This window comes from Mesitornis unicolor, unplaced genomic scaffold (assembly GCF_000695765.1).
Source record: "Mesitornis unicolor isolate BGI_N332 unplaced genomic scaffold, ASM69576v1 scaffold11293, whole genome shotgun sequence".
Taxonomy (NCBI): domain Eukaryota; kingdom Metazoa; phylum Chordata; class Aves; order Mesitornithiformes; family Mesitornithidae; genus Mesitornis; species Mesitornis unicolor.
This window is the reverse complement of record NW_010174010.1, coordinates 1-23,902: the sequence shown is the minus strand read 5'-3', so window position 1 is coordinate 23,902 and position 23,902 is coordinate 1. Positions and strand designations below refer to the sequence as shown.

The 23,902-nt window shown below is 38.0% G+C and overlaps 1 protein-coding gene across 1 annotated transcript in view; it reads left to right on the top strand.

Annotated features, from left to right (window-relative positions):
• Window positions 1–23,099, top strand: part of LOC104535852 (OTU domain-containing protein 7A-like) — a 28,757-nt gene extending 5,658 nt beyond the window's left edge. Inside the window, exons 2-6 of the mRNA XM_010180906.1 lie at window positions 9,707–9,889; window positions 13,447–13,665; window positions 20,190–20,291; window positions 21,815–21,942; window positions 22,983–23,099. Of these exons, the coding sequence (XP_010179208.1) occupies window positions 9,707–9,889; window positions 13,447–13,665; window positions 20,190–20,291; window positions 21,815–21,942; window positions 22,983–23,099 (749 nt within the window). The remainder of the gene's footprint in view (window positions 1–9,706; window positions 9,890–13,446; window positions 13,666–20,189; window positions 20,292–21,814; window positions 21,943–22,982) is intronic.
• Window positions 23,100–23,902: the final 803 nt, after the last annotated feature.

Genomic DNA, 23,902 nt, shown 5'->3' with positions numbered 1-23,902 from the left:
TTCTGCTGGAGAACCTGAAGCTGTTACTTTATTTGCTCTTTGCGACTTGGCCTCTTGCGTGCTGCATATGCCACGGGTTTGGGTTTTTTGTAACTTCAGTTTTATGCTATGCATTCAGCAAATGCTTTTCCTGAGATTAGGTCTGATTGTTCTAGGAAGTATTTGTCTTTATTCTCTTATTTGCTGATTTCAGTGCCTCAATTTTCAAAAACGTGAACAGATCATAAATTTCCAAATTTAAAGCACTGAAAGGGAGTCTAAAATGGGTCCATTTGCAGACTTTTTTTAGATAATTTATTTTTTTTCACCTTAACCTATCAACTGCTCTGCAAAAGAACGGAAAGACATGTAACATGAGTATTATCATCATAAATAATATACCAAACCCCAACCACTTTTCCCCTACCTGTAGTAGAAGAACTGGAGATGTTTCAGACATGAGGACTAGGTGAACATAGTAGAAGGTGGGGAGAGCTGAATGGAAGGTTTAGTATTGCTTTTTGCCTTTCTTTTAGTTTGATGGAATGAAAACGTGCTAAATCAGGGCCATCTAGATGCTACAAGATTTCCATTAATTGCCCAGAGAACTGGATTACAGGCCTCACTTAATTTGAGGATAACGGGAAAAAAACAAGCAAACACACAAGAAATCCTAATATTACTTAAAACCAAGCTAAAATGAAAGCCCATACTCAAGTGGTTAATAGTGACAGAACAATTTGACAATAAATATGACGCAAGTGAAAGAAACAACAATCTCAGCAAAACAGTTTGAAAAGTAGCACATGTATCGCTACTTTGTGCAGGATTAAGTTAGGATATGTATTAGATTAGTGTCGCAGGAAAAAACATGAGATCAGCTGCAAGACTCTCTAGATGTCATATTTGTATATGCATGCTTGTTAACAGCAGCCAGACAACAAGGCACCTTGAAGTCAGTAGAACGACTTCTTAGCCTCACTAAGCTTTGGAAAGATTCTTAAGGATAAACTGATGGGTCTGCGTGGTAGAGAACTGATTTATTTTCTGGTGTGTTTGATCTCCAACTTCTCTAATGTCCAGGAATGAGGAGGGCATGTCAGTTTTCCTTTTGGATAGTCTAGGCTGGCACCTTGGATCTCCCACACATAGAATAGCAGTAATGCTTGAGTTGTTAAGTATAACCTACTTAAAATGTGGCCTAAGGCAGAAAGAAAACCATTAGAGAAAACAGTTTAATCTTTAAAACAAGTTATGTTGTGTTTGGTTGTAGGTGTGGCTGAACTTGGAGATTACTAATAAATCAGTTGGAAAACAGCTGAGTTTTCAGGAAGTGGATGTGCAGGCAATGACCATCTGAGTATAGGGGAAAGGCATAGGATGAAACATTTCAAAGTGCCAACAGTATAGACAACCATCAGGAATTGGAGGATTTGTAAAATTCACTGACAATAATAATAAATAATAAAAACAGAAAAAAGAATCCAAACTGCATCAAGAATATTTAACTGGAAAACTGCCCTTTTACTGGTATAAATGATTTCATTTGTTTATGTAAATTATGTAGTATTTTTATCTATAAATGTAATTGCTCTTTCCAGCTTTATATAGCATTTAGTCGAGGTATATAGTTCCACTGTTAATTCAGAAATCAGGAGATAGTTTTTCCAGTCATGAAATGTACGTGGTAAAGAAGACTGACCTGGTGGAAAATGACAGAGATGCAGTAGAGAGATGGCTCTTCAAAGAACAGCGTATAGAAGTGGAATTCAAAGAAAAGCATGTAATTAATGGAGAGAGAGAGAAATTTACAGTACTGTCATGTGGCTGAGTGTAGAAAGCTAACTGACCAAAAATAGTCTCTTATTCTCCTCTCCCTCAGACAGTTCCTTTTTTAGTTCCCTTGTGGAAGGCTTGGCAAAGGGGAGAGGAAGCTGAGCTGTTACCAATGTCTTGATACACAGCGATCAAAATTGTCATTTCCAGCTGTCTCTTTGGCTTTGGGTGACTTTGCATTCCAGCAGAAAATGAGGCAAATGTTAACAAAATATCCTTGTACATTATTTTCTTTTGAGATCATGGACCAAAATTAAATCTTCTTTTAAAGCCTATAGTCTAATTTTATCCTAGTTTTGCAAAAAGGTTTTTTAGAAGGAATAAAGCTGGTCTTGAGTTCCTCTTCTTACCTTATGCCTGTTAATATTTGTTAATCTACATCATGCCAAATAGGAAGAAGTGACAACATTTAAACTGAACTTGTGGATTGCTTTATTAGCAGTTGGTTTGTAAGAACAGACTTCCTTATGTGGCAAAGAAGCCTTTGTATCTTAACAGATTGTCAAGTTTTGGGGATGTAGATTTTTTTAATTATTTTTATATATATATAAAATTAATCATTGTATACTGGCCTAGTGGCATAAAATAAAGATCATTTTATGTTTGTGAATCAGTCAATGAACTTGAAAGACAGAAGCTGCATATTGTTTCCCCAAATGCCTTTCTAGCATAGTCACTTAAGCTCCTAGGTTTAATCAGTAACTTGTACCCAGCAGAAGAGCTCCTAGAATTATCAGTGTTAGCAATAACTGAAGAGGTAAAAGAGCTTTAGCAATGGAAGCTGGAATTAATGAATTAATTAGTTGATAACGCTGCCTTGTGCTTGTAATCACGATTTTAAATGTTTGGAGAGAATCCTATGGAAAGGAAAGTCCTTTGAAATTGTGAAGGTAAAATGTCAGAACTCTTCTAGCTCAGCACAGTTAATTGTAACTTCCCGAGCACATAGAACTATAAACAATATGCTGCATTAAAAAGATAGAAGTATAGAAGTTAGTCATGTTCAGCCAAGACATTTAAATAAGGGCTCCTTTGAAGAGTTGGACAAGATATTAGAATGATTGAACAGTGTCCCTAGTTGTATAGAGGTAATAATATTCCCTTCTGGTCCTGAATAAAATTTCAATATTTAATATAATTATTGGCACTTATGAATCCTCTCAACCAACAGTATCTCACAAAACATCACCCTCCCAAATACACAAGTATGCAGGGAGAATTCCTGTCAATGACAAAATACATTAACCACGCTCAGCTTTTCGTTTCTGTTGCAGCAAATGTGAACATTTCCATTTCCCAGACGGACAGGGCATCAGGAGCACAGAAATTGGCTTTAAAGCTAGACAGGACAGAGTTGAGGTTCACAGGAAAAGGAAGAATTTCAAAGGCTTTCCTCTCTTTTGGGAGAGCTAAATCAGTTCACAGCCTTCAGCCCTGTTTGAATTCTCCTGTACAATTGAATACCCGTGTAGCCCCAGGAACAAAAATTGATCTTTTGCTGCAGTTGGCCATGAGTTGGTCTCTTAGGCACATCCTTATTTATGAGGAGCCTTTACTGTAGAATTCTTGAGGACCTGATTATTTCAAATTATTTCACCTGAGTGTAAAACTACACAGAAGCATGAATCCCAGTAGATTAGCAAGAGATCATAGTAAGTGCATTAGCCTGGAGTATTACCTTCTGTGTTGGCTTCAGATTGAATTTACAGGTCCAGCTCATAGATCTTGTCTTGATATTCAGTACATTCCTTGGGTTGGTCATTCTTCTCTACCTGAAGGTTAGTTTATTGCTCTCTCTGTTTAAGTTGTCCCATAATGGTTGTATTCTTTTGGGTCAAATTGATGACTTGTGAGTTAAGATGATAACACTTGTACTAGATTTACACTATGAAACATTGTGAGGATGTCTCTTGTTCAGACCTAATTGTAAAACACTGAAAGTTTCTCATTTCTCTCAGCCTTGCAGCCGACACTTTCAGCTAAGAACTCTTTTTCTCTGTTCTTTAGAAGGAAGACATCATGATGTATTTCATTCACAACAAAACCAACATTAAATAGAAAGTAGAAGGGCACTTACTGTGTGTGATTTGAATGGTTAAAAAATCCAAAAGGTGTGCCCATTTTAGTTTTATTACCATCTCACCAAAATACCTTTATTTACTTTCTTGTATTTGTCACATTGAAAAATGGCCCCCTCTTTTTCTTTCAGCTTAGTATCTTGTTCAGTTTCCTTGTCTATTTGTGCTTCTATAGGCATCAGTTTTATTTTCTGAGATACACCATTCTGTAATCCTGTTCAAGTTGGTTTCTCTGTGAGCTGTGTAGCATTTTGATTTCTATTTTTCCTTTATTGTTCTGTGAAAATTTCACATTAACTCTTACTGCGTATTTTATTGCTTCTGCTTCTTAGATATATACACCAGCAGTTCATGAACTGTAAATACAAGCTGTATCATAATTTGTTTAATTCTGTCTGACCTTCCTCTTCTGCATCTTTTTTTCTTATGTGTTTTTGGTCCTGTTTAGCTTGAGGCAGCGTTTCCTGCCCCCTTTAAGATTTCCTTTGCTGAAGTCCTGTATATGTGTTGTTGCTGCAAGTTGCCCTTCATCGTGGTCCTTACTGTTTAGATCTTTCCTAATTGCCTATTGCAGAGTTTCTAGTATTTTGTTTGTCATTAAATCAAGAATTGCTGGTGATCTTTCAAGTGTTCTTTTTAACATATTGGAGTAGGTGGAAATTTGAAAGCTTGGGGGGGTGGGGAGGGAAGTTCTTCATAGCTGCATGCTTATTTTTCCTATTAATTAATATAAATGTCCTCTAGTTTTATTATATCTGTTTCAAGAAGTGAAAGAGAATAGATGTATTAACTGTTACAACCCCACTAAGCTATGCTGTTTTAACCTACACAATAAAAAGCAAACAATCCAAAGACTAAACAATAGCATGTCACTCAGGTCTTGCTGCCTGAATATTATCTGCCTGAAAGCATAAAATGTAGTACAGGTACAACTAGTGTGGGCTGCTTAATGGGTGCCTGATTTTTTGTTATTAGTGAGTATGAGTTGTGATCTGACAAAGCATCTGCTTAACATTGAGCAAGCAAGGATTGCTCACGTGCTGCAGAGCACTGAGAAGTCACTTTCTCCTCACGGGGCAATCAAGTTGAAGACTTGACTAGAGAAAGGCTAGGTTCAAAAAAAATAAATTACCCTTATTTCCCATAAAAACAAGGGTGAATGCAGCTGTTTAGGCACTGTGAAAACTATTGTAATACCTGAGTGGTGCTAACTGTACTAACTTTATGAAGGCAAAGTGTATTTCTCATGTAAAAAATTACAGTATGTGATAGTCTTGAAGCAAGTGGTTTAAAGTAAAAAAGCCCAAAGTTCCTAGTGCTCTTCTGCTTTCAGATTTCAGCATTCAGTCTGATCAGCTCATTGAAATGTGGAGTGAGTTGGAAATGTATCTATTAAAAGAAAGAAATTGGGATTTTGTCAGGAGGTCACTCTGAAACCTTTCCAAGATAGCTTCTAATAGAGAGCACTGTATAGTTTGTATTGTTGGTTTAAAAAAAAACCACACACCTGTGCAATATATTATTTTACTTAAAACTCAACAAAGTGGTGATATTTTAAAATTATACCTGGCCAAACAAGCCCTTAGCTGCCTGATAGTACAGCATTGCTGGTTCCACTCAGGAAAAAGAAATTGTGAAGTTTTACTTGTATAGTGCTGTACCATGTGTATGTACATAGTACATGGATCCAATGTAGTGGCTGGTGCAGCCTACATGTAATGTGGAGCAGAACTGGATATTCAAAAAAACCAGCTACAGGAGTATTTCTTGTCCAGTGAAGTTTATGCCGGTTTGGTTTGACCTCTTCATTGGCATACACATACACATACACATACACACACACACATACACATTTCCACACACATATATACACATTTTTTTGCTGCAAAGTCTGAGGAAATGTGCAGTGTTTTATTCTAAATTTCTGACCTGTTGCCTCAGTTTGTCCATCTAATTTTCAGTCTTTGTCCCTGAGCTGCTTTTCTTGCCAGTGTGCCTCAAGAGAGGCACAAGAAATCAAGGCTATGTTTCATCTAAATCTTTGGGGTTTTTCTTCAGGCTTACAATGCCTCCTGTTGTTATTCAAGCAACTGTTATTTAGGACAGAAACTTCACAGTGGAACTGAGTTTATTTTTAAATGTCCTTTTCATGTAGATGCCTGCTGTGCCTGACACTGAAACATGTACCGGCCCTCAGTCAGAATGCATCTTCCATTCCTTACTCAGCTGCACCTTTTTTTTTAAAATTTTGTTGTTTTTCCTCCACACAAGAAACATTTGGTTTTAAACCTGCTGACTCACACAGCACATGCAGCTGTTCTGGAGTAATTGTTCAGTAAGAGTATTCTTTTTGTTGAGTTAGGGAATTAATTTGATTCCAGCATCCTGACCATAATTCACTACTTACATTTTCTAACCAGCTTTGTGCTGTTTCAGCTTTTTACTCACTGATGTTCTCTAACTTAGAAACTCAAGGCCTTTCACATAGACCCACTGTGTCAGTGCTGCTTTGGAGCAGTTCAGTACCTACTCACTGAGATGATGCTACCAGTGACTTGTCATCTGATGAGATTGTGTGTACTGAAATAACTTTGTTATACCTGTGAAATACCTTTTAAAATACAATAATATGGCATATAAACAAATAAGTTAGCAGTCAGACAATCTGAAAAATAGTCTTTTGTTGGTTTTGTCCTTCAGATTGCAACAAAAAGTCTCAATTTAGCTGATGAAACTATGCAGAATAATTGAAATACCTGTTGGTTCTCCTTCAGCCTATGTCAGGTGCAACTTTGGTGGGATAGGAAAGACTGTTTCTTTCTATTGAGGTCCTGTGCAGGAGATGGCAATCAGAGAAAATTAGAAAAAAACCAAACTTGACAGAGCAGAGACTTGTGTGAGCAGCAGGGCCTAGGAGATTTCAGAGAAGAACAAGGAACAGACATAGGAACAGAACTTAGATACTAGAATGAGTAAATCTTTTCCTAGGGACCCAGGGGGACTGTATGCAGTCTGCTCCAAACCAGAAGGCTGCTGACACTTGTTGGACAAGTAGCAAGACTGGAAAGAGGGATGGGTTAGGTGACTTGGTTCAGATGATAAATACAGCTAGAGCAGAGCCCTGACTGGATTCTAGTTGTTGAATCTACATGGGATATTTTGAAAAATAATGCTGGCAATAACGCAAGTGCTTGTTCCAGGATCTCTGACAATTTTCACTGAATGTACATTTTGTCCTGCAGGCTTTCTAGTAGAAAATTAAAGTATAACATATATGGTGATTCCCTGTCACTGACATGGAGGTTTATATTATGAACATATCAGGTTATATGTAAAATTCTTATTTGGTTATTAGGTTAAGTCTCCTCTCACAGTTTTGTTTAGTACTTCAAAACCTGAGGAAGTTTAGCTCCACCCTGTAGGTAACAGCTGTTTGTGCTGGTTTTTTCCTACTTCAGTTAGGTTTTTGTTCTTCATTGAAATGACCAGTAGTAGAAGAGTGTCTTTTATCTGAACAGTACTGCTTTGAACTACTTTTGGATCATTCTCCTTTGTGCAAGCAAATAAGTTATGTTTAACTGCTACTCAGGTAATGTAGCATCTCAAAGTACATAAACTGACAACCTTTTCTGGTGTATTAAATCTTGTATTAGTCAGAATTGGGTTTCTTTTGAATTCCCAGAAAAAGTGCTTGTGGAATGCTGTGAAAGTCTCATATAACTAGTGGGGTCTTTTTTCTTACTATTAAATATTTGTAGAAACAAGTACTTGGGGAATGCTAGGACATCTATGTATTTTAACTTAGCAGGATTCTTTTAAAAATATATACAAACATCTCAACATTATTTTCATTTTAATTTTTTTAGAATAACGAGTATGGTTTCACCACCTGGACTAAACAGATCTCTTTATCTCTGGGTATTAGCCTGCATTCTGTTATCGCTGGTCCTAGCAACATGATGAAATGTGAGCTTTGAAGCAAATCTTTTAGAGGATTCTCTGTTGGCAGGCTCCATGATCAGCTCATCCAGACATGGAATCACACTGACTGAGTCCTCTCACTGCATGTTTTATTACAAAACACTGTCCTATATTATCTGCTTTCTAAAAGACTTTTAAAATCCCTGAGAGAACACGTTTTTCCTGACGTATAAGGGAGCTAAAGTATTCTGCATCTGCTTTCTAGCTGCCTTGCAGATAGAAGAGGAAGTAACACTAGCAGTCATGTCTTCCCATCATTGCTGTTAATTATTATTTATTATTAATACAACTATCAGACGTGATTTATTACTGCCTCTCACTATTTTATGTTGAATTCTGTGGGATTTACTGTTCATCATAGATTGCCAGTTTCAGGAGCCATTTGATTGGAATCAGGTCAAGGGAAGTTCTGGTGCTGTTTGCTTTTGTGATAAATGCCTGGATGTGTGGATAAGAGGAAAGCAGTTGGATGCCTTTTACCTCAGCAAGGTAAAGCCTTAGCAAGGCTTTTGACAGTGTTTCCCACAGTATTGCTGTATACAAGTTAGGATGTTACAGTCTGGATGGGTGGGCAGCTAGATGGGCAAATAGCTGTTTTGAGGGTCAAGCTCAGAGGGTAGTGGTTAATGGATAGCTTTCTAGCTGAAAGCTGGTAAAAAATGCTGTACCTCAAGGGTCTATACCTGTTTAAAGTCTAAGTGAGGCAACGTCAAGTTTGCAGATTACACCAACTGGGAGGACCGGCTGATGTCTTCAAGGGCAGAGCTGTCATTCAGAGGAAGTAGACAGAGTGAGGGAATTGGCCAACAGGAACCTGATAAATTTAACAAGGATGAACACAGAGTTCAGCATCTGGAGAGGAGGAACCTCCTGTGGTGATACAGGCTGTGGGGTAGCTTGGTAGAAAAAGAGCTTTGTAGCCAGCAATCTGCACATGAACCAGCCATGTGCCTTGGCAGCTAGGAAAGCCAGCAATATGCTGAGTTATATCACCAGGACCATAGGCTGTAGATTGAGGGAAGTGATTTATACCTCTCTACTCAGCTCTCATTAGACATCTATAATACCATGTCTAATTTTGCCCTCCCACCTGCTGTCCAAGGAAGACAACTATAGATTGGATTGAGTGCAGGGGAAGGCTACAGAAGTTGTTGAGAGCTGGAACACAAGTCCTGTGAGAAGAGACTAAGGGAGTGGGGCTTGTTCAGGCTGGAAATGGTGAAGCTTTGAGGGGATCAAACAGCAGCTTTCCAGTGCCAGTAAGAAGGTTATCAAGGAGTCAGAGTTGGGCTCCTCCCAGTAGTGCATGGCAGAAGGGCAAGGGGCAATGGGTATAAGTTGAAATGAGAGAGGTTCAGAGTTGGGTATAGATTCCTCCAAGACAGTCAAATGGAGGAACAGTTTTTCCAGAGAGGGAAATCAGTCTCCATCCTTGGTGTTTTCAGGACCAAACCGAATAAAGCCCTGAGCAATCTAGTCTCATCTTATAGCTGTCCCTGCTTTGAGCGGGAGGTTGGACAAGAGCTTTTCTGAAGTCTTCTGTAATTATGATATAAATAAAACTAAAATATAAATAAAAAAAAAGAAAAATATTTCTGTCTTTGTGTATTTGCTGTATACTTTCAGGTTGTTTATCAACTGTACAGTTTTGAGAGATGAGTGGTTGTAAAATGTTTTGTCCAAAGAACCTCCGTTTCCTTGCTGATGCTTTAAGTAAGGGTGATTTCTCTATTTAAGTTAATTAAATTTTAAAGTGCATATGAAGATGGCTTCCAGGTTATCAATCTGGTCACATACCAATGTGAGCAGAGTGTCCTTTTGCTCCTTGGCAGGCAAAAATTGGGACTTGTCAGCAGCATTGAGTGACTATGAGCAGCTCCGGCAGGTACACACCGCCAACCTGCCACAGGTGTTCAATGAGGGCAAGTACTACAAGCAGCAGGAGCCAGAGCAGCCTCCCCAGGTGACGAAGGCTGAGCGACCCTGCCTGCAAAGGCAGGATGACATTGCTCAAGGTAAGAGCTCTTCTCCAAGGCTTTTGTTGACAAGCAGCTTTCTGGCTTGTCTGCTTGCAAGCTGTGCTAGTCTGCAGGGACCATTGGAAGTCATTTGGCATCAGCCTGCGACCTGTGTCGTTGTGATAGGATCCACAGAGCTGCTGCTGGGCCCTGCGCTTCACGTGTTTTAGTTTCATGAGCAAGTTCTGCAAGTTATTTCTTAAATTTGTGATTAAAGTACAAAAATGTGTTGTTCCCAAGCAACATATAAAATGAACATATAAAATGAATTAATTAGGGGTGTCACAGACCACTATTGTATGTCATTTTCTATACTTATTGGGACCAAAAAAAGTTTAAAAAATTTCCACATTTCAGTCTTTACATTCTTACTCACAGTATGTGATTTGGGTGTATGAAAACTATGAATAACTTTCAGCTTTAAAATTTTGTTCTCTTTTGGTTCCACAGAAGAAAGGGCAATCTTCCTATACCCTGCCAAATAGAAATTGAAACCTTGAGAAAAATGAGTCAGCTACCTCTAGCAGTTGATTTCCAGTACAGGATGATAAGCATTAAAATTTACTTTTTTATTTGCAGATCTTTTGTAGGTTTTATTTCAGATCTCTGTCTCTCTCAGACTGTTGGAATGTATTTTTTCTTAAATGCTAATTCATCAAGGCACTGCAGTTTGCACCAAAATAAATCTACAGGTCTGACAGCTTCTCATGTTGGGAGGTAATAGCACGAGCCCAGTGATGGCTTTCTATGCAATCATTAGAAGGAACAGAAAGCCTTCCCTTCTCCTGCTGGGCTCTTCCCTCCCCTTAAACAGGAAATGGCATCAGTACTTAGAAGTGTCAGTAAAGCCTTTTTATAATTGGTAACTTCCATCGGTAGAAAAGGAACCATAGTGTTTGTTATGATCTCTTAAAAGTGCTGAATACAAATAAAGGTAAGAAGAGTAGCACACTGTAAGCTGATAAAACTGTACTCATTAGGCTATAGCTCACTCCCAAATTCCATGTTATTAAACTGAGCGGTTTAGACTGAAACAGTCATTTGATGTGAGTGTAGTAGGTAGTGTGGGGTAATTCTGGCTTTAAATGCCTGGACTGACAGTAACTTGGCTGCCAATTCAATGCATAACTGATGACTTCATGAAACTGGAGTGAGGAGGACGTTCAGGGAGGAGCAGAGAAGGGAGAGGGTCTTGTTATGGACCAAGAACTTGCAGTGGAGGTTGCAGCGAACAAGTGAGGGCTGGACCGTGATGGGAAGAGATGATGGAGTGGTAGCAAGGGGATGTCAAATAGAAATGCCATCCTGTACTTGAGTTACCCTGTTTAAAAGTGATTTAGCTGATATGTGCGAGGAGAAGAAAGAAATGCAAATGTAATCAGACCTTCTCTCTTTCTCCCCCAGTTTAGGACATTTTAGAGACTGCAATTAAGCTCTTAAAATTAGAAAAACATTGATCTTACAGAGAAACAAAAGTTCAAAAACTCCAGGAAAATTAATTTTCTAGTAAAACATCAGTTAGTTTGAGGAGCTTTAAAAACACTACTAGGTGATAAGCTGCATTTAAGTGAGATTCTTTGTTCATTTCTGAAGGCACGGGACTACAGGAACTTCTTTTATTTTAATATAACATTGCATGCATTTGAGAGTTGATTAATAAAGGCCAACTGGTGGTAGTATTTATGAAGCTACAGAGGTGAAGCTGCACTGAATCATTCATTAGAAAAACTTACCAAGGAAAATCAGTTAAAGGACTATCTAACTTAATATTATGCAAATCCTACTAGGACGATTTCTACATATTCCAAAATTTAAGAAACTCCATAAACCTGGTGTCAACTCACTGGTAAAACTCAGTAAAATCCCTAGGAGACTTTCTAGCATTAATTTAAAATAATCCCCACTGTGAAAGATGGCGTGAAAGAGTGCAACTCAGTGAAAGACCCAAGATCAGTCTGTTCAAAGCACAGGAAGGCAGTGGTACTGTGGAACCAAGGTGCACGGCTTCTCAGATGCAGAGATTCACAGAATCATAGAATGCATTGGGTTGGAAGGGACCTTTAAAGATCATCCAGTCCAACCCCCATGCAGTGAGCAGGGACAATGTTACCAGATCAGGTTGCTCAGAGCCCCATCAAGCCTGACCTTGAACATCTCCAGGGATGGGGCCTCCACCACCTCCCTGGGCAACCTGTGCCAGTGATCTACCACCCTCATATTTAAGAACTTTTTCCTAATATCCAACCTAAATCTACCTTTTTCTAGTTTAAAACCATTACCCCTCGTCCTGTTGCTACATGCCTTAGTGAACAACTCTTCCCCAGATTTCTAATAGGCACCTTTCTGGTATTGGTATAAGGTCCCCCTGGAGCCTTCTCTTCTCCAGGCTGAACAACCCCAACTCTCTCAGCCTGTCTTTGTAGGAGAGGTGCTCCAGCCCTCTGATCATCTTTGTGGCCTCCTCTGGACTCACTCCAGCACTTCAGTGTCCTTTTTGTGTTGGGGACTCCAAAGCTGGACACAGTGCTCCAGGTGAGGTCTCACCAGAGCAGAGCAGAGGGGCAGAATCACCTCTCTGGATCTGCTGGCCACACTTCAGAGAGAAACGTTATGCTGAATGTTAAACTTTTGAGAGAAGACCAGTAACTTTTGATGAACATAAATTTAAGCAGCAACAAAACATTCATTTCTATTTTTTAAAAAATACAAATGAGTACAGGGCAGCAGGAAACAGCAGGAAAATATCAATTTTGACTGAGTGATTTGTGAGAACTTGAAGATTATTACTGTTACCCATTTGCTGATACCTGAACTGGGGCCTTACAGTAAAGCAAAATTCTAGTAATATTTTGTCCCTTTCTTAACATTCTAATTCTTATTTTGCTTTAATGTGCCTTTACTGTTCCTTATGTAGCATTTGTCCACAGAGAAATTAAATGGATTATAAGATATTAGCTCATAGTTCTTTTGATAAAATAATGCAGTCTTTTGTACCAGGCTTTCATCATTCTTTTTGAACTATCTATTTTTTCTTGGATCAGGATTTTAGAAAACACATAAGCATAAAAAATGAGTTTGTCTTAAGTTCACCGTAATGATGATAAAATTGCTTTCAGGTGCATTGTTCTGAGATTAAAACTCTATGGCACGTTCAATATGAAATGAATGCTGAATTTTTTTGATTCACGAGTCAACTTGAATTAAGAGTTCAAAACATTAATTGATTATCACACGTCTGCCATTAAGTGTTTCTTCCAATGCATCTTTGGAAACTTAAGAGACATTAAAAAAATTTTTATAGAAATACTTGTCTTTCATATCTTGTTACTGTTCATCTCTTTTGCTAGAAGGAGAGTGGAGTTCCCATGTTTTGTCATAGGGATCCATAGTAAGAACTAAGCAATCTTTTACAGTAGGGAAATAACCCAAAAAAGGTAACAAACAAGAAGTGGAATAAATTACTAAGTGAAACGAATGGGCATTTGCCAGGCTTGGTGTTGACTGGATTTCTATGTGGCCTTATAGGCTGTAATATCTCTTTGGTGTCTTCACAGAAAAGCGTCTTTCCCGTGGTATTTCTCATGCCAGCTCAGCCATCGTCTCCCTTGCTCGATCACATGTAGCAAATGAGTGCAGCAATGAACAGTTTCCTTTGGAGATGCCCATCTACACATTCCAACTACCAGACCTTAGCGTGTACAGTGAAGATTTCAGAAGCTTCATTGAACGTGACTTAATTGAGCAGGCAACAATGGTTGCTTTGGAGCAAGCAGGTGGGTAAATACTTCAGATGGCAGCAGCTGGGCACTCTGACATTTGGGTTGACATTTCTAATCATGCTTCATTTCTGGAGCTTGCGCATCCTGCATGGAAAATAAATGCCAGAGAGTAGTTTTGCAAATACTGTGCACTTTGCAAAATGGCACATAGCCTGGTCCTCTGTTTCTTTTAAAACCTTGTATAGAGAACTGTCATAAATCGAAGAAATTGAAGAAAGGAGGACTGATGTGGAAGTCAGGCAGTAGAGAAGGACATGAATCTGGGTGGTTGGAGGGGGTTAGTACTTCCAGCTCTCCCAAGGAAATGACATTGCAATGACTAACAAAAGAAATATGTTCAAGTTCTGTTTTTCTCAGCTTGAGAAAAAAGTTTTTAATTCTGTATTTTATAGAGTATTTTCTAAAGGAAAGGCCCAGATAAAGGCTAGGTGATTTACTCACTCTCTGCTCCTGCAATGAATCCTTTAGTCTTTGTGTGATTGCTTTCTGAATATTTCTCTTAGAGGATAGAATTCGCCACATGCATAAAATCATTTTGGCATTTTGTGCATCTTATACACTCTATTATTGCCCAAATTGGAATAAGGTCAGCTTGTAAGTAATGTGCAGGTTGATCACTGAGTGCTCTTGCAGTAATCAGTGTGGTTCTTCGATGGAGGATGGCTCGGATAGTGATAATGTTAAATGAGGTCTGTGTGTGAGGAATTTTAGAATTCTAAACATTTTGCTGCTGATATTCACTATATCCACATGTTCCCCCAAGTGTCATTAATGTGTAGGCTACACAAAGATAGATATTATCAAAACTTCTGCTGGACTGATGGGTTCGAAAAACCATAGTAGGCAGAAGAATGGCTGGTCTAACACAGTGTTTTTAATGAAAATAAAAAAAAGTTTCTCTCGCAGTGCTGAAATATAGTTCAGTACAAAACTTGAAAGTAAACTGTACAAACCTTCCAGAATATTGTGTTCCTACACTTTTCTTTCTATGCTTAGGTTTGTGTTTTCTGTGAAGCATTTTATACAGCTACAGGCAAAATAAACAGTAATACGTTGTTAAGCGTGGGTTTTACATCCCCAGAAGCAAATCCACCAAAATTCTGGAAGTGTTTGATTTCACTGTTAAAGATTACACTTTGTTAAAGAAATTTTATGCCCTTTCAGGATGCAGAAACGCTTATGTTTAAGAATGTTTAAGATTTTTGCATGGTATATGCAGGATAGTGACCATCATAATTACAAGAGAACTGTATTAATTTCCTGATTTCCAAGCTTTGAAATGCATGCTTATGTAATTCAGTTCTAATATGAATGACAAATACTGCATCACAGAGTAGGATGAAATGCATTAATGTCATAGAAAACCATCTGTCTTGGGTTATGAAAGATACAAATGAAGAAGACCAGTAATACTGGATCTGCAGTTACCTGCAGAGAGCTGAATTCTGTATCAGTTATCTGGAGTCAGTTAGGCCTAGTCATATATTTCTGTGCCATCTTATTTTGATCTTTGATTTGCATTCTCGTCAGTAGCCTCTGTGACAGAGTCTGTGCTGCTTATTCATCAGGCTATGAGATTTTACTTGATTGCTCAGTTTTACTTATTTCTATGTGCATGGCTTAACATTACATTTCAAGGACATCAGTAAATATGAAAGCCTTTCAAAAGCCAAGTTGGACAGGGCTTTGAGCAACCTGGTCTAGTGGGAGGTGTCCCTGCCCGTGGCTGGAGGGTTGGACTGGATGATCTTTAAGGTCCTTTCCAACTCCATTCTGTGATTCTATGAGTGGCCTTGCAGATGCTACTGTGAAGCCAATTTCATAATTTAGATTTAAAGAGACAGTACCTACAAGAAGGTCCTTTCTTTGAAGTACAGAAATTGTATTTGTAAATACTTTATTTATTCACTTATTTTAAAAAGTAACCAGTCAGTGAATGATTAATACAGGACCATGTAGAAAATCTGTTCTTGTGGTCTTCTTCACGTCAGTGCTTGCCAAGTACACATTTATTGTATGAAAGGACTAAAACTAAAAATAAACAAATCCTCTTAGCTAGTCATGTAAGAAAAATGTAAAGCATAGGAGTAGCTCTGCTGAAGTCTGGATCGGAGGTTTCTGCACCCATTGCTAAGTGTCTGACTGTTCTGAGTGGGCTGAGCAATCCTCTGCTGACTGCGCCTGTCAGTCCTGAGCATGCACCAGAGCAGTTACTGCTGTGGGATTCCAAAGGGGAGCTGGTGAGTGTTCAGGGTGAACCATTGCTTCTGAGAATATACGGGGTGTTCAGAATTAAACTGATTTGGAAGCTGAAAATGTTATTCTGTGACTTGCTCATCCTGGAGAATTGGTAAGAGATGGATTTCTGGAAATAAGATGTGCTAGAGAAATGAAAAGTTTGTAGTTTTATGCCTGGTTTCTGAAGGAAATCCACAGCATCAACAAGCTGTCTCTTAAGATTGTGTCACTGTCTATTTTTTAAATTGAACTCTGCCAATTTCAAACGTATTTGTGAGTAAGCTTTTACAGGTTTCATGAAAATAAGCAGCTAGCTTATTTTTAGTATTTCCATAGAATAAAAACTTGCAACATAAATGCTGTTTATTAAACAGTACAGAATTGACATGGAAAAGACCTCCAGAATGGCCAGCCACCAATATAAGCCACCAGAAGTGTCACCTTTAGCCGCACGGATGACAAGTGCAGGAAACAGGACACTGAGTCCCACTGTTCACAGGTTGACTTGCTTTCCTCAGTGAGGTGCCTGCTTTGTCTGTGTTTTTGAGGAGTTGGCCTAAGACTGGTTTACGTAGCTGTATGAGAGAGTACTGTTAATAGCACAGTGAAATGTGTTAAAAGACAGTTGCACCCAACCTGAGGTAAAATTGTGCAAGCCGTGACGTACTTCACACTTTTTCCCACTTTTAACCATCCACGTTTTTTTCTTAATATGTATTCCATTTATTCTGTAAGAATTCTGACTTATTTTTGATATGATAAATGCACAGTGGCATTGCAGGTGAGAAACTGGCCGTTTGCCTTGAAGGAGGTGATACGCAATCTAGCTTTGCCGTGAAACTTCCACCACACATCTAGAGCTTGAGGGTGGGCTCATCCTTTGTAGCATCTCTTTCTCCACGTCAAGAGAGAGTTATTTTAAGTTATCTAAGTTCCTGTTTGCTAAATCCTTGTAACTTTTTAGTGGTTAATTCTGTTAGAAAATTTCCAAGTCTGAAAAGCCATTTAGTTTTTTAGTAGCTTAATCCAGAAAAAAGAAAATATGGACTGGAGAAAATTAAGAGGGAGCAAAGGATTTAGGCAGAGTTTCTACAAAGGTTCTTCAGTATTATGTGACCTCATGTTAGCTTTGAATTTGGTTGGTTTGTATGTGTTCCACCAGCCTTGTACATGTTTGAGCAGTGAATACTTTATAACAGACCTTAGTAAACTGTAAGGCAGCTCTGTAGAAGGATCTCTGTGGCATAGTCATAAACTAGAATAATTTCTGTTGCATATTTTTATCTCCTCTATACTCTTTATGGAGTTTTGCTGAACGCTTTCTTACCTTTCATAGTACCAGTACATAAGGCATCAGAGGCTGATATCATAAGCCAGAGCTGGCCCCCGTTTGAAATGCCTCAAGAATCCTCTTTGGCAGTTTCTTCCCATAAGTCCTGCGGTAATAAACAATAAACCTGTGGCTTTTAATACAATGAAAGTAACACTTAAACCTTTGTACTGTCTATTAATAATACTCCAACATTATGAATATTGTTGGGTAAAAACCATGTTTTAAAATATTTCTTATTTCTTTTTCCTCAGATACTGACTTTTTCAACCTAATAGTCATGTAAGGCCAGCTTATATTCATGCCTGCATTTATAGTGGGTTTACAAGAGTGTAATAGGGATGTTTGCATCTTGTCCTGGGAGTGATCAGATACTAGACTTTAAAATAGGGATATTGTATGTTTTCTAACATTTGCAAAACTTTCTCTGAGATTCAGCTTACCTTCTCTGTGTGGAATACAAGCTATGTATCTGGTTCTGTGTCAGAACGATTGATTCTTTTTGGGCCCTGCAGAAAAGGAACAAGGAGAGCCAATGTATGCTCTGTGAAGTCTGATGCATGCTGTGTAGTGGAGGACTAGGATAGTATCAAACTACAGAAACAGGTGGCAATCTTCAGCCATGGGGGGACACTTGATTCTGTTAACATTTCTTTTGAGTTTGCACCCAAAGTCTTAAGTATCATGTAAAGAAAGGGCAATTTTGTGTGCTTGTGTCTGCCTGTCAAGGAAATGGATCCTATTATTCAATCCCAGCAAAACCAAGACACTGCCTCTCTGATTATATATTGCTAGATTGTTGACCAGGATAGGACTTGTGATCTTGATCTAAAATGAAGGTAAAATTTTAATGCACTAGTAGATGGCTATACTAATTCTCAGAGTATTTTTGCTGTAAACCAACAGATCATTTTCTTGAAATTGTGTTTTTTAAGATTAAATAGACTTTGTGAGGAAGGAAGAAGCAAGGTACAGTAGGAGACCAACAGAGGAAGGGAGAGTGAGAAATGGGTTGTTTGTCCATAAATGTTGTTCATAAATGAAATAAGCCTGAGGCAGAACTGTTTCCAGTTTTCACATAAGCTCCACTTTCCTGTTCCTTCCCTAAAGGGGTCCTTTATAACCACTAGATTTGAAAAATGACAATTAGCAAGTTCTGCTAATTTTTTAGTCAACCATAAGCTCTGTGATGTTAACAAAGGCAAAAAAAAATTTTGTGTAATCTACTTGAAAGCAGATCCCTTTTAGAGAAACCTCCTGAAACTACAGAAACACCAGACTTTGACATTTATTACCAATAGCTGCTAGGTAATCTGCAGAGCACTATTCCCTGAAGACCTAAGGTCTATCTAGTTTAGATCTTGTAACTGTACTTTAAGCAGCACCTTGATGTAATTTATTACTGACTATGATACCACCAAAACGTTCTTAGCACAGGAGTTGCTAAAAATGGTAACTTGTTATTTCAGATTTATCCTTCCCAAAGGCTGTCCAATTAAGCTTCTCTAATGCATGTTTAATTTAGGAGTCAATAAATCTAGTCTGAGATGTTAAGCACTTACAAACTAGCTGCTAAAATAATACGAGCATTACCAAATGTGCTTAGTTATTGATCTGCTATGCATCTTTACCTTTATAGTTTAGTAACTCTCAACCCATGCTAATTGAAATTTAATTGCATAGTCGTTAGTACCTGGAACAAGTAATTAGGGCACATGTTAAAACATAGTTATACTATTTATTTGCACAATAGGTATTACCTGCCATTACAAATAAACTTCAGTATAATTTTTGTGATGAAAACATGTTAATGGAGGAAAGGGTTGGTTTTTTTTTCAGTGCTTGAACTTACCTCTGTTTTGGGATTTAACCTTAAATGCAAGACTAACTGTACAAATACATGAATACTCTTTCCTTTCAGCTTGCAATTAAAGGAACTGGGGGAGAAAAGGTCTGCAGAAGAGGACAGAGAATGAAATGGAGTCACCATAGGCTGCCTATTGCATTATTCACTCAATTATCCAATTGGGTGTTACCCACAGACTTTCCAGAAGTCTTGGGAAATACACCAGCTCTACTCATCACTGTTAATAATCTGCTCTTCTTTATCCCCAAAGATATTATACAGTTAGTCACATTCTCTTTCTTTATATTAGAAATGTTCACATGCCCACTTAACCAAGACCTAACACTCCAGTAAGCTACCACACAGCAACCTGTGTGTCAGGAATGATATACTTCCATTTGCTTCATTTAGCTACATCAGATATCTGTCCTCTTGTCAGTCCTTTTCATTGTCCATCTCTCCTTTATAGTCTGTAAAACATGCTTCATGTAGCCATGATGGATAAATGGTTCTCTAAATGTTCTTAAAGAGAAAAGCCACGTGCTATACTTACACCTTGGGCTATGCATTTGGTCTTATTGTTATGATCTGGTAGTGTAGCTGTTGAATTGAGTAGGTCTAATAATGATTTACACTATGGTAAATGAGAGGAGAATCACCTGTTGAAACAATCCATCTGATTGAAACAATAATACTTAATAAACTTAGCGAACAGTAAGATATCTTGATTAACACATACATATTGCTTCTGTCTTTTGAGGCTTTTACTGTAATGTCATCACACAAAGTCAATTGTGTTTAGGAACTGATACCAAGACTTATAATGGTATTTGGGCAAGGAACTCCTTGGAAATCTATCCCTGAATGCTTGAATTATGAAAGGTTGCTCTCTTCTTATTCCAAATACATCTAGAGAATAGTTAAAGTTTATCTGCCTCTTATTTCTAATCTTTCCAGTTTTCCCTTCTGACATTTAGGTTGATTTGGCAGAAAGGTTGTTCATGATTACCCTTCAACATTACACACCATCGCTGTGTGCCTGTACACAGTCCACATCCTGTTGTAGTATCCACTCCACCGTTTTGATAGATGCTTTCTTTTCAGGGCGACTAAATTGGTGGTCCACAGTGTGTACAAGCTGCAAACGTCTTCTTCCCTTGGCTACAACAGGTGATGGAAACTGCCTCTTGCATGCAGCCTCTTTAGGTAAGGGAGAATCTGTACATGAAACCTTCTGGCAAAAATATTTACCACTTTTCTCTATCCCCAGCACGAGCTCAGAAACACATGGGATGCAAAGACTTTCATTAAACATCTGGTTCTGGAGCAGAATAGTCTTTAAATTTCATTTAAGTATTGTTTGCTTTAGGTATGCTTGAAGTAAAATTTTGTCAGGTCATAAAAGAAGTATAATTGGAACAGTATCAAAAAGCATATATCATAAACACCAATGACTTGCATTTTCCTTACAGAGCCCAACCTAACAGCTCTGGAACAGGCAAAATCCAGGTGCTTCTGCAGGACTGTCCTCGCTGTGGGCAAGGAGTTGCATTTATTCTCTGGTGTTGGTTAAACAGTTCTCTTGCTGTCTTCAAGAACGCAGTATCTAGCTATTATCACTGCTGGTTCCTCCTAGAGTTTGAGTATATAGAAAACAGAGTTTGAGATGAATTAAAATAATTTCCAGTTGACTGATTTTAATACAAAGTCTTTGAATACTTTCTTCAACTAAAAAAAAATAGAAACCTGTAAAGCTGAGAGTCTTTGATATGCCTTCTGTATCCTAACCTATTATGAGGAAATATATTTTTGTTGTAGTTGCTCAAATCTTGCACTAGAGGAACTCTAAAAGGTGACTTTTAAAAAAAACCAAAACACTGGGATATTCAGTATTTTTAAGAGACCTTTATTTTTGAAGGAAGTAGTAAGAAACGAGTTTTTGCTGTTTCCAAGGATCTTTTTATCTTTGTCCATTTCATTTTTAGTTAGGAGGAATTATATATTATTTACAGCAATTTTTTGGAAATTTTGACTCACAAAGTCTTAAATAAACATATATTTTGTCAGCTGTTGCCATTAAATGGTAACTGAAACGTGGCTGTCTATGGGCACGTGTCTTGGTAAGAGTTCTGCTCTCTTTTCTTGTACGTTACTATTCTCAAATATATGACAACATTTTGTTACCTTAAAATGAGCTTGAAAGCCTGTGGCTGGTTGTATTTTTAGACTTCCAATAATCTTGAATATTCATCTCTTTATTTGGACGTTGAAGCCGAAGGAAATTTGCCATCATGCTGTGTAAGAGTGGAGGCCTTCAGGTGTTGGTGTCATATGTGATCCACAGAAGTGCTTGCAGTTGTCATTATCATTCTTGTATCTGCAAGCTCTTTTGGCAGCTACAGCTAAAACCAACCTGTGCGTTGAATATGGCATTGCTTGCAGCAAAATTGAAGTTGCCTGCAACACTAAACAACTCAAATCTGTATTCATTCTTTAATCAAAGTTTAAACTTTGTTAGAATTCCCTCCTGTTGGTCATTAGCTTATCTGTATTGCCTGTTTCTTTAGGAAACTTTAAAACGATGAATGGATTATTTGCCAAGGAGAATCTTAAATAATGTATAAGCCATGCTTCTTTTTTTAATACAGCGATATTAATTGTATTAGTACTTACAATTTCTATTTCACTGTAGCTCCTCTAAAACTGAATGTCTTCTTGCACCACTTTAGGGATGTGGGGATTTCATGACCGGGACCTTGTTTTACGTAAAGCACTCTATACTATGATGAGAAGTGGAGCTGAAAGGGAAGCACTGAAAAGAAGATGGAGATGGCAACAGACCCAGCAGAATAAGGAGGTCTGTATGGTCTGAAGACAGTCTTGTTAATATCGTTTGGGGTCAAATGCTTTTTTCTGAAGTTTGGTGTGAAAGTTTTAGTTGCTATCAAGTTCCTTGGCTTCCATTTTGTGTGGGGGAAAAGAGATATTTGTATTTAGAACTTTTGTATCAGAATGCAAATGCGTTTGTAGCTTTGTGGGCATAACTATGCAAAGTTTCGTGCCTGCAAAGGTCTAAGATGAGTTTGGAACCTGCAGAAAATTTTGGGCTGCAAAATTAAATGGATAATTTAGCTATGACAAGCATTATGAAATGAGCGGATGAAATCCACAAAAGAAAGAAAACCCTGTTTAGGAAAGATTCCCCAGAATGGTGAATTAGCATTCTCAGAGCTGTGATCAAATATTGCAAGGGTGTTTCTTAACTAAAGTTATCTGTGGATTCGGTTTGACTGTTGATTAAAAGCTGTACTTCAGCATATATTATTTTCTGAAGATGTCTGTGCCTGAGCAGTGGCTAGAAAAGCCAATTTCAGGAGTAACACTGCATGCAGTCAAGTGAATGTGCTTAAATGTTTGTGACTTATTTGTAATGTGCTTTTTTGTTGGCAGCAGTCAGTGAGAATACAAATGACTTGTCACTGACTCAGCTTTTTTGAGTTGAGCTTAAAATGCAGGGGCAAAGAACCCCTTATATACCCTGCCAGGGAGGGGGGGTATTCATAGTAGTGCCATACATTGGGGAACAAAGCAAACTTACAGAAATGGGCAGTAAAGCATGCTCACCATGGTTGCAATACATTCACATGGGTATAAATAACTGCTTTAAATAACCAATAGTTGAGCACCGTAGCAGCAGCAGACCCACACCTAGAAATAGAATCCAATACACAGGTAGTGATTTAGATCTTTTTTAATAATCTGAATAGAAATGTTGAGCCACTAATGGTCCAAGACACATTAGCATGTCTGAAGCTCAAAATAAGTTAGTTGTACTACAGAACTGTGTTTACATTTTCTGCCAGCATACTCTTAAAGGTGTTTTACTCTTTCTCATAGTCAGGTTTAGTGTATACTGAAGAGGAATGGGAACGGGAGTGGAATGAACTGCTTAAGCTGGCGTCCAGTGAGCCTCGGACACACTTCAGCAAAAATGGAGGCACTGGTGGTGGGTAAGTTTACAGTGTGACAAGATCTTCTAGTGTTGGTTCTCGACAGGAAAACAATACACTGCAATTGGATGGAGATGTCTATAGGACCATCAAATTGCCATTTCAACTGGTTGCAATTTTTTTGCACGATAGAATATAATTATCTAAACATGCTGTTGTAATATTTACCATTTTGATTAAGTTTTCTTGTGCAGTTACCACACTAACTTGAGGTCACTTTTCATCCAGAAGAGTCTGGATTTCATAAGTTGTGATTTCTTGCTTTCTGGCACAAGCATGTTGGCAGTAGCTTTTAGCTTCAAGGCAATGAAGTGCCTTCTCTCACTGAAGATATGTAACTTCTCATTTGAGAAGGACTTAGAAATACAGCCACTGCTCAGATATTTTCACTAAAACTTGGAATGACAGAATAACATCACATCTTCTAACAGCATTCTAGGAGAAAATATTGCCTGGATATCGCCTTTTCTGTGCTTTGGCACAACTTTAATTACATCATCTTTTATTCATACGTTTATTTCTATCCTTTTTTTGCTTTGTTGTTCAAACAGAAAATCTTCAGAGAGATCTTTTCTGGGGGCAATTCACTAAGTACCACTTCACACTTTCTATTTTTAAAATGCTGTTAACCCTAAACATACAGGAGAGGGGAAAGTAATATTTTTTGTTATTAAAGCTAAAGATTAAATATTTTGATGCAGTGTCTTTTTAAACAGAAAGTAAACTATCAAGTTATACTTTGCAGTCTCATGAAACCTTTCTGAAAAATCAATATGCTACCTTTTATAAAAAGGTAATATATAAATT